General features: G+C 36.6%; 1 protein-coding gene across 1 annotated transcript in view; it reads right to left on the reverse strand.

Annotated features, from left to right (window-relative positions):
* dock10 (dedicator of cytokinesis 10) overlaps positions 1-8,994 on the reverse strand; it is a 123,393-nt gene extending 114,399 nt beyond the window's left edge. Inside the window, exon 1 of the mRNA XM_067365855.1 lies at positions 8,607-8,994. Coding sequence (XP_067221956.1) covers positions 8,607-8,714 — 108 coding nt within the window. The 5' untranslated portion in view covers positions 8,715-8,994. The remainder of the gene's footprint in view (positions 1-8,606) is intronic.
* Positions 8,995-11,927: the final 2,933 nt, after the last annotated feature.

Genomic DNA, 11,927 nt, shown 5'->3' on the forward strand with positions numbered 1-11,927 from the left:
GATCAATAAAATGCAGCTCATATCTGTTGCTTTCATTGACATGAACTCTATTAAATTTGAATATAGCATGGGAATTGCAGATTGGATTTATATCCATTTTGAAGAGACAGTTATGTGTCCAAGTGTACATGGAACCCTTTTATCAAATCAGCTATCCGATCAATAAAAACGCATTGAAGAGGTGTAAAAAGGCCCAAAAGTAACAATCAGGGGCCAGTTGCATAAACTTAGTCACTATATTAAGACTGTGTCTTAAGAACTAGTTTGACCAATTTGCAGTTAACCAAGGGGTAATCAATGTTATTTTTCCAGTTCCAATTACACCAGTCTACCTTTTTATGTAACGGACTTTAAAAAATTAGGACCACTCTTCGAGAAAAAAAATAGTGTCTTAACTTTTAAGACTAGTCTAAGTGGTTTATGCAACTGGACCCAGGTGTGGAAACCAGCTGCTTAAAGTACTACAGCATCTCATCCTCATGAACTGCAGCAGATTTGCCAGTTCTTGCTGTGAGATACTCCATTCTATCACCAATGCTCTTACAAACACATCTGGTGGGTCATATAGTTACACGTGGTCTGGCACTACAAGGACAATCCGCTGTCGTCCTGTCTCCCTGTAGCACTGTCTAAGGCGTCTCACATTACAGGCATTGCTTTGGCCACATCTGCAGTCCTCATGCCTCCTGCAGCATGACTATGGCAGGTGATTTTGTTAGTTATTTGAACTGTGACCTTAATTGTCTACCACCTGTAAACTGTTAGTGTGTTAAAGGCCCACTGAAGTGCCTTGAAACAAACAGCATTGGGACATTACGAACAGCTTTTAAAAATAGCCAACAGCGTTTTGTTTATATCACAGCTAAATCTGCAGTTTCCTCCAAATCTCTAACCATTTCTCCTCCTAAACTCCTCCACATCGCTTTAAAATACAGCATTCTGCGCACAATTCGAATGGGTATAATACTTTTTGTGGTCTGTGCCGACTATCATCCGCTATGTCAGTGGTCGCCAACCTGTCGATCGCGATCGACTGGTCGATCTTTATCACTGTTCCAGTAGAAAATAACAGAAATATGAGTACAAAATACATTACATTTCTCCAGTCTTTGTACTGTATTTTTGTATTTATTTTTATGTTATTTTCTGGAACTACTGGGACAGACAGATAAAGGTAAATAGGCCACATTATGTCTGAGTCTGTAATCGGCCGTTAACAAGAGGCCAGAGACGCTGAAGATGGACGCGAAGAGGAGAAAATTCTGTTACTTAGCAGGCAAAGCAGCTCACTGTTCACGATGCTCGAAATATAGGAAGAAAATATAAATATTGAATTGGAGATGAGGGATTATGAATTCATCTCTAAAAGGAGATCAGTCTTCAGGAAGATTTCGATGGCAATAACATTTTATTTTCCTCTTACCTCCGAATAAAGTAGCTAATTATTAGCGCATTTTTTAGCTTTGTTTACAGCGGTAACCAAGGAAACGCGATACCACTGCTGCTCCATAAGCGCCACCTGCTGAATTTACGTCCCATTCAGCCTGCTGTTTTTGTTTCATGCTTTTTTTGTGTGTGAAGCATTTATAATTTCACAAAGATAAAGTCAGACCGTTCTGTTTTTGCTTTAAATCTTGAAATTAAATCTAATTCAAATAAAAAAAACAACTGCTCATGCAACGTGCGTAGCATCTTTGTTTGGATTGTGATTAAAAAGCAGTGGTTCCCTCTAATTTGAAATGGCTATGTATTTTTGTTTTTTATAATAGTATTAATAATAAATATCTGCAACCAGTATCAGAATCGGCCAATTTGCTTTTAAAAAAAAAAAAAAAAAAAAAAAAAAATCAGAATCTACACTGACCACGAAAAAAATACTAAATACAATCTGGGCTGTCTTTTTCTATCAAGTAGATCTTGTCTTTCAAAAAGGTCGAGGTCAGGGATCTTGGGCTTAAAAAGGTTGGTGACCACTGCGCTATGTGCTATCATGTCTCTGGACTGGAGCAGATTGTGTGCGCGCTGCGGAGGTTGGCATGACATTAACGTGAAATCAGACTTCATTTGCCTTGATGGAAAGCATTTTAAGACAGTCTGAATCATTCCCTATCCCCTATATAGTGCACTATGTGCCATTCACCATGTACACAATAGTAAACGTGAACAGATTTTACCCGCAGTTTCAGCGTCTATTTATAATGTAGGGGGCGGGGCACTTTAGATATTAGAGAGCATTTGATTGGACAGAAAATCTGATGAGAAGCTGAAGTGCAGAGTGATGTCATCAAAATCATTGATCCATGGTAGAAGTAAGAAATTTAAAGATTTGAATACTTATATCTTATAAATGCGAATTTTGTCATTGTTTTGGAGCACACTAGCTTATAGTTAACAGTAAGACTAATATATTCATAATAAAAGCCTAAAAACTTCCATTTTGATTCCATGGGGATTTTAAGGACTGTTCCACAGGTGCACTGTTTATGGTTCATTGAACAAACATGAAAAACACTGTCTGTATTCTGTAAGGCTTCCTTGGATTTTACAAAATCATCTTTAAAATACAGTGTCTTGTCAGTGTTTTTTTTTTTTATTTTTTTATTTTACTATATGGTTTAAACCAGTGGTTCTCAACTCAACAGTCCTGTGGACCCTGTACATTTTGTATATTCTCCTTATTTAATATACCTGATTCAGACCATCAGCTCATTAGGAGAGAAAGATCTCTGTGTCAGTTAAGAGAGACAAAATGTGCAAAGAGTTGAGAACCACTGGTTTAAACCAGTGTTTCTCAACCCTGCTCCTGAAGGATCCCCAGCACTGCACATTTTCTTGGTCTCCCTAATCAAACACACCTGATTCAACTCATCAGCTCATTAGAAGAAACTCCAAGAGCTGAGATGGGTGTGTCAGAAAGAGGAGACTTCTTTTGCAATAATGTTGCCTTCACATGCTATTAGAAATTCCCTACTTCCCACTTCAAGTCATGATTACAAGCTCATCACATTCAAGTTTTGAAATAGGAGGGCATTCATGTGCAATTTTTACCTAGGAAACTCATATTTACGATAATTCCAAGAGCACGTGAAGGCAGCGTTAGTCAACTTTCCAACCAGTCTTACCCACAAATACTCAAACAAACACTGCAGTGTATTAAAGTTATCTCAATAGAAATATGTATTGAAAGTATTTCATGAGATTCTGTATGTCTGTTTAGAAATCTACACCTACATGCTGTCAAAGTCAGTCATAATAGCAGAAGAGAGTGAAAGATAAAATGCAAAGAGAGCAAAAAGGTGCCTCACACCAGGCCTGTTTCTGCTGACCTGGTTCTCCGTGCCAACACACATCCTTCATGAGGGAATGAGTGCAAAACAAACAAAAGATGAAAATGTATAAAGCAATATACACCAGAATTAGACAGAGAAGACCCTCCTTAAAAGACCCTCATGGTCACCATGTAGCATATGCTGCATTTTGGACTCTGGAGTGGTTTGTTCCCACCAATCTACTTAAGGCAAAACATCTGAAATGCTCAAACTTCTAAACCAACAAAAATTGATGTAACCTATAAGAATGGAGTGAAAATGCCCCCAGAATTCAAGATACTGGGGCAAAAAAAGGCCCCTGAATGAGTTTTTGTCTTTCATATTTATATCAAGGATCAGCACGTGACAATAGCTAAAGAGGTGTATGTATTTCATTTAAATAAAGTCCCTTAAACTTGCATATGGATGTACATTTTGAGGTAATCATTCATCATAGTCATTAGATTTATTAAGTTAGTTGCTATAAATACTATTAAAGTGTGGGTCTGTAACCTGTTCTAGAACACAGATCTGACAAATCATTCGCAGTACTGGAGGTGCCCGCTTCTCTAATTATCTCTCCGTGTGCCAGCAGCTGATTTATATTACATGATATAGGTGAGAAATATTACAAAAGCAAGAGTACTGTTTTTTTTTCCCCAAATATCAGCATAACTGCAAATATGATATTGATTTCACAGTTCAATAAACAAGAAGTTAATGCTGTATTAAGTGAGTTACATATTAGCCACAATATTGTCTGTTTTGGCTCTATTTCGCCAATTAAAATAGTTCCAAACAAATCCAGAACAATTGCATATCTCTGAGCAACACACAGTGGTGATTAGATTCTAAATGAATCTGCATTTTTGAATGAATCGTGTGAGTGATTCAATGACCCCTTCATAAAGACAGTGGCTGCATCTGATTATACACTTCCCTACTATAGGAGGCAGAAAACTGTTGTTTTTCCAGTAGGCAAAAAGTACGCAAAAGACCTACTATTTACAGAACTGTGCATCTGATGGACACAACAGTATCCCATGAGGCCACAGAAGAGAAGATGGCAGTGAAGCTGGCAACATATTAGCCTTTAAACAGTAATACATTCATATTTATTTTGGATTTGTAGCTATTGCTGGAGTGACATGCATAAAAATTAAGGGTGTTATGGTACACAAAAAAGTATGTACCTCGGTTTTGAAGTCACGGTTCGGTTCGGAACAGCAGGGGGAGAGAACTAAACAAAATTGCCTTTGTAAATAAAACAGTAGTTTACTGATCAAATTGTGTCTCTTTCTTTAAATGAATTCAAATATGATTAAAAGTTTCTTTAGGATAAATACAAAATTATTGCTGTAAACTATAAGGGAGCCCTTACTTGCACATTAATATAATATTAAAGGTCAACAACAGAGCCTAAACTATTAACCCAAATTCAGTTGCTATTTATCTTTTAGATATAATAATCAACACTCAAATAACAAATTGTATGCAAACGTAAACTGCACATAAGGCAGTTTTTGCATTAACTTCTAAATCTAATCAGTTTAGATTAGGTTTTTTACTCCAAGTCATGTTGATATATAATCATTTACACAGTGGCTGTCATTTTTATGACAGATATAAACATACAAGCTGTGGACTCACCTGAGGTAATATTAAATGCTACATGACAGTGTTTACACGCTGCCGCATGAAATTATTCGCCTGTACAGTGATATGTCACGCCACATCAAAGAGCGTCAAAACGGCATTTTTTGTTTGAATTTCAAGATAAAATGGACAGAATTTGAAAGATGACACTGTGTTTCCTATCTAAAGTAACAAAACGCAGAGCTTATCATGTTTAATGCTGGTTTAGACTGTAAATAAAAATACAGACGACGCACCTTCACTCTCTTCCGTTGAAGTAACTGAAGTTGCCAGTGTCAGTGGCGCTGACATCTTCTTGAGTCTCGAGTCTGTATTGTGAACATGGAGCCCGAGTCTGCACAGTATGAGCACGAAGTGGAGCCGCAATATCAAGGCCCCGTCCACAAACCAGAACAACTGATTATGTCAGTGTGAAATAAACAGTTGAGGAAACGTAAAAAAAGTAAAGTTAAAGCTCCAATCACCTCACGAAGATCCAGAAAAGTCCGTTGGCGCCTCAGTGACTACTTCACCCCGTATTTATAGCATCAAATAACTAACAAAAACTTTTTTAAAGAACGGACATGTTAACTAACACCAGCTTGATAAAAACAGCCAAAAATTGTCTTTGGAAAAAAATATTTGAAGCTTAATTTGTTTACTTTGTCTCATGTCCCATTACATTTCATGAAGAGGGCGGGGTTTATGACCTATAGCTAGGTTCGGTACGCCATGAGAGTATCGCGGTATCTACCGTGGGTGGTGTATTGTGGTTTTTCAGTTCGGTTTGAATAATGTTACACCCCAAATAAATATGAAATGATTCAGAAAGTTCTGTCGTAACCTTATGTCATCTCCCTGTCTTTATTTAATTTTTTTTTTTTTTTTGCTTTGCTTTTTCCCCTTGAAGAAAGAAAGCCTCTAAAATGGTCTGATTTCCTGATGTCACTTCTATAGCATGTGACAGTGACAACCTTATTTAAATTACACCCACAAAACAATACAATGGACAGAGCAACACAGCGTGCCAGACAGTGTTACTTGCAGTCAAATTTCTCATATTGCGCACAACTCATGCAAACATGCACAACATATGCAAAACTAAAAAAATCCCTACATTGTTGGGTTGAAGTTACATTTATAAAACACATTTGACAAACACCTAATCCTTACCATTTGTAATGACTAAAGTCACAAAGGCACGGATTGTGATCAAAGCCTATTGGCTGAGAGGTTTACCTTTAGTACAGTAGGGACAGCTGTAATTGGTCTGTTTTAATATCTCAGATTTGGTTACATGGTCCAGAAAAAGATAAAAGAAGACCATTGGCTATGGTTTTGAATTATCCTCTTCCTCTTTACTTGAGATCTGCCTTCCTGAGCATCTGGATCACCAGTTGCCCAGTAAGGGCCATTCTCAAGTCTGTTGTCAAGGCCATTGTCAAGTCCTAAATGGCATCTCTCATCAATAGGCCTTTAAAAAAAAATATCTGTACTTTTTTTTCTCACATTACTACCTTTCACCCTCTATTACTCAGGTAACATTCCACATTTAGACTATTTTTAATTATTTTATTCATCTGTTTTGTAGCGATTTCAAGTGTAACCTTATATCAAAATTGTTAATAAAACAAAATATGTCCAAACTAGTTTTGAACGAACGTTTAAATTTAAAGGCTTAACTATGGTCACCTATGTATTTGACTTTAATAACTTTGCTTATTTGTGCCCTTTTTTACCCTACAATGACATCTTTTCACTCAAAGCTTAGTGTTAAATTTAAACAGACTCCTCTTTAAAAGAGTTACAATTAAAGGTGCAATATGTAATATTTTCTGTCAGCTAGATGTCGCTAGATGCCTATTCAAAACAAAGACGTAGCTTGATGACTCCAAGTTTGAGCGCGGAATCTTGGGACAAGTGGTCTTCACATCACAGCCGGTGGAAATAATCAGGATAGGACTCGGGAAGAAATCACATTCATAGATGTGATTATTAACGTTACTATAGTATGAAGCAGAGAAGGACTACACACGCCTCACGAGCAGCTGAACTTTTATTATGACACAGTCGCCGGCGCTGCTTCCGCTTTTCCGGTCATGAGTGTGAGGTAACACAGCTCTGTTTATCATATTAGATACATTTGAGAGTGTTGAAAATTATGTTATAAGGTTACTCTGTGAATTCACTCAGCGGCTGCTGTGAGACACTGTTAAACACTGCAGTAAACTAGATCGATTTAAGAATATCATATTAAATGCTGGATGGCTTGTGTTGATAATGGCATGCAATTCATTTTAAAATGTATTGTATGATGGAGAAAATTCTGTATTACTGTTACTAAAAAATAACGCTGCATCTGATTATGCTATGTTAGCTACTTCACAAAATAGTGTTTTTCTCTGAGGCAAGGTAAAACATGGTACTTGCAAAAAATCAAGAAAATTAGATTTAAACAATAAGACTAAACGTGTTGAGCTACATAAAAATAATTAGTTTTCTGTCTATAAATGTAACCAAACAGTTGTTCCCTTCTCTTTTAAAACGTAATATATTAAAGCGTCTTTGGTGTTTCCATGGTTTCCACAAAATAAAACCGGAAACCGAGGGTAACGCAGGTATGACGCAATTGACAGGCGACTCCTCACACGTCCCGGAGCCTTGGATAAGATTGCAATTTTCTCACGATTTACAAATAGTTGGAAACATTTGAGATATTGTAAGTACTCAAGTGAACAAAATATATGACACTGGCCTAGTGATTTTCTGATATTTTACTACAAAATTCTTACATATTGCACCTTTAAGGGATAATGAAATACAGTGTGAAACATAAATGTGTACTTGGGGGGAAAAAAAGAAAAGAAAAAAGGAGAAACTACAGTAGGCCGACAATGCAGCTGGCTGGCTAGCTGCAGCAGCGTTAAAATGCAGTCACATGTTCATATGTTGCTGAACTGCATTACTGAAAGAGGCTCGAACAACTGCAAATCAATAATACTGTATTCATACCATCAACCCATGCCTCTGTCTGTATCCATTAACAACACAGTACATCCAATGGTTCCCAACTCTAGTCCTGGAACCCACAGGCCACTGCACACTTTACATGTCATCTCGAACAAACACAACTGATTCATGATTAAACTGATCAGCTCATTAATTCCAACACCTGGAGTGGGTGTGTCAGATAAGGGAGACGTCCAAAATGTGCAGTGCTGAAGAGGGAAAACCAGGGTTGGAAACCGCTGCGCGACAGCCCAGCACTACATTCCTCTGCGGCGTTTTTACTACGAGCGTCGCTAAGCTGTTTATTTGTTGAAGAACATCATTATAAATCCAAAACAAGACATAAACCGCTAACAGAGGCCATTAGTGGCCCACAGACACAATTATTTTCAAACACTCACCTTGTTCATTTACAACTTCCCCAATCATTCGCCGCAGAGTAAGTCTAGCATATGACCTATGCGTAAAAAACGAAATGCAATGTTTGGCAAAATAGACCTTTTCCTCTATTGCCCGTTCTAGGTCGGAGATCCAGGCACAGTACGATTCTCCTTACGCAAATCACTGGAAAAGGGTGTACACATTGTCTTGTCCGTGCACCAAACAGCATCAAAATAAGCCAAAATGAGCTCTGTCCTTGTCCGCATGTCTTACCGTTATAGTAGCATTCCTCACAGCATTAGATGCGGTTTGCCGTATCTCAGCTGCGCTTCCCGGCTTCAGTAGGCTTTTCGTAAATCTCCGGGTCGATTCCGCTGCCATTTCTTCATCGGTACATTCGGGGCTACGATCTGCAGTATATGCCACGAATCCGTAATGTGCTTAATCACGTTGAAATCGAAAGACTGTAAATGCGCGTCCTTCGTCTCACTGTCGCTTTCACTCGGCAGCTTTACTACAGCGCGGTGGGCAGGGCTCCGTTTACTCTGCAAACATACAGATCATGTTCGTGAATTAAATAATTTTAGTTATTAGGCAGGCATTGGCAGTAAGAATGGAAGAATAATGCAAACCCTGATAGGGTCGAGCGATGGATTTTAATTTATAGGTAAAGGTGAATGAATTCAATGTGGTGCAGACAGACCATCACGACCAGTCTTGCTTTAATTGATTCCACATCAGCAGGATGTCAAATGTCTTTCATCCGAGTAAACAGATCAAGTGCATAAATCATTTTTTTGAACGAGATTATAATTAATAGCCTGTAACTCTAGATGCCCAACATATCTTAAAAAGATGTTTTAATGGTAGATTCCTCACATTGACATATGCAGGTAAATGTATGTACGTTTAAAAAGTAGTCTTACTGCGCTAATCTTGGTGAGCATGTAAATTTAACCAAACTGTGCAGAAGTGGTGGTGATGGTGGTAGACGTGCGCGCGTGAAAGCGTTTGTTGGACTTTAGCGCCATCGCGCGTCATCTCCACAAAACTTACAAAAGCATTGGTCGGAGCCCCAGCAGCATTGTCATGACGTAATTTCCCGAAATATTCGGTTACACTGGATTTTTATTTTTTTTTAAGATAAAAGTAAGCTATCCACAACAACAGGGCCGTGCACAGGCATGGGGCTCAAGTGAAAAAAGGCACCCCTCTTATAACTATTCATAAAGAGTAGCTAAAGTTACAAATCCAATTACTATTCATCATCAATCCATTTATACTGCAATTACAATTGCCTAAATAATGTTATGAGATTAATGGTCTAAATATGGCATTTTAAATATATAAACAAAAAAATGTTTATAATGAAAATGAAAAATGAAATAAAAATGATATCATTTTTGGCATTATTATAGAAGATATACATATTCAGTTTTTGCTAAATAATTTTCTTATTTTGGGTAAGTTTTTCATTCACAGATGTAAGTACCTTAAGACAAAACCTTTCAAAAATAATTTTGGTTGTACTGTAAATCTTTAAGGTTGTTAAAATGCATAACAGGAAAAAAACTACTTAGCTTATTGAGGAAATTTAAACTAGAAGACCCTGATGTGTAATTTTTTTCTTTAGGCCTATTTATTTTTTCTTTTCTTCTTTCTCCCTCGTTTTACTCTTATATTTTGTTTGTGCTCTGCTGTATTGGATTTTCTTAAGATTATGTATTGCCTTATTGTACTTGTTTCTTTCTGCAATTAAAAAAAAACAAAAACGAAGAAGTAGGGATGGGAATTTTTCCAAAATATTGTATTCGAATATTTGGGCTCATAAACTATATTTGAATATTCGTTTATTTCAATGATGTTAAACGAGGACGTTAAATAAAGGACATCATTTTTTAAAAATTCATCAAGATTTTGTAACCATTTCTGAACAAACTTACGATTAGGCAATACACAATAAGTTTACATTATATCTTAAGCTTTTCTTTTAGTTCAAAGCATTAAACAATATGTGCAAACAATATATATATATATATATATATATATATATATATATATATATATATATATATATATATATATCTTTTTTTATATATATATATATATATATAAAGAACAAAACCATAGTGTCGGCCCAGATCTGGCCCACATCTGGTCTGCGTGTAATCCACATGTACCAGATGTGGGCCAGACCTGGGCCACACTGTTGCTGTCTGGGAAAGCATTTAAGCTCAAGCATGAATGGGAAAAACGCTAATAAAGCAGACAGTATATACATAATACACGCGAGTCAGTATATGGTTATCGTTTTCATATTGTTTCACATGTTCATTTGAGAAAAACAATAATATCCACATGCTCGGGTGAGAAAACGAGCTGCGCTGACAGACGTTGCAGAAACAGTATGGTAAGCTACGTTTCTATAACAGCAACACTTTGTGTTTTCTGTTCGTAAATATGTCTCCCTCGACAAAACTTAAAGGAAGCATTATGTCTCAAAATCATTTTGCTATCAGATGTTATATTCTCGGCTCACTCGGGTTACAGCTGCACTTACCTGTTGTGAATGCAGTAGGCTAATGGACAGCTGTCTTTCCTCATTCGACGGGTGTTTCGTTTTCATGTGCTTTTTCAATATGGTGGTGATATTAACTCGGTTTTATTCATTCATTTGATCAAACATAATTCCATTTTGTAAGATTTTTCTCATCTAAGTAATTCCAAACTTTGCGAGGCAGACGACAACATTGTGTGTCGATCAAATGAAATAAACTTGTTAAACACACTCCACAGCGCCACCTGGTGCATTTAGTTATAACTGTGAGTTTTAGTGCTTAGGATTTATCATGGATTCACTGCATTCACGGCCAGCAAAGCAACACAGTAAAATTCAAATAGTATTTTTATTTTTCGAATATTAATTACAGATCGAATATTTGAATAATCGACTATTTTTTTACAAACCCTTAGAAAGATGCAAGTGTCCACTGACTAAACTCAACGATTTCCAGCCCAAAAGTTCACAAAAAAAAAACCCAAAAAGACTCCATGAGGAACCCACCCAAAACATCAACTGCCAAAATAATGTGATAGAATTGCAATGTCAATCAAGGTGGATAAGGACCATTTTTTTATCTCCTTAAAACAAAATAATTATGACAAAATAAAATAAAAATCAATCAATTTCCAAAATAGGGCATATACATTAAAGAGAATTAACAAATTATGACAAAAATGTCCAGGTAGAAACTGTCAAAAGGCAATCAAGAAATCAACTGATGACTTAGTTCACCCCAATATTAAAATTTTGTCACCTTCATGTCGGTCCAAACCCTTACTTTAGTTCATCTTCAGAACACAAATGAATATATTTTTAATGAAATCTGAGAGCTTTCTGTCCCTCCATTGACTTTCTATGCAACTACAAGTTTGATACTTCAAAAAGTTCATAAAGAGATCATGAAACTAATCCATATGAATTGAGCAGTTTAGTCCAAATTTTCTGAATTGTCACAGTCACTTTATATGATGAACAGTTTTAATTTAGGCTTTTATTCACAAAATATAAACATTCATCTATGCACACATCAG

This window comes from Chanodichthys erythropterus, chromosome 17 (assembly GCF_024489055.1).
Source record: "Chanodichthys erythropterus isolate Z2021 chromosome 17, ASM2448905v1, whole genome shotgun sequence".
In the NCBI taxonomy this organism is placed as follows: domain Eukaryota; kingdom Metazoa; phylum Chordata; class Actinopteri; order Cypriniformes; family Xenocyprididae; genus Chanodichthys; species Chanodichthys erythropterus.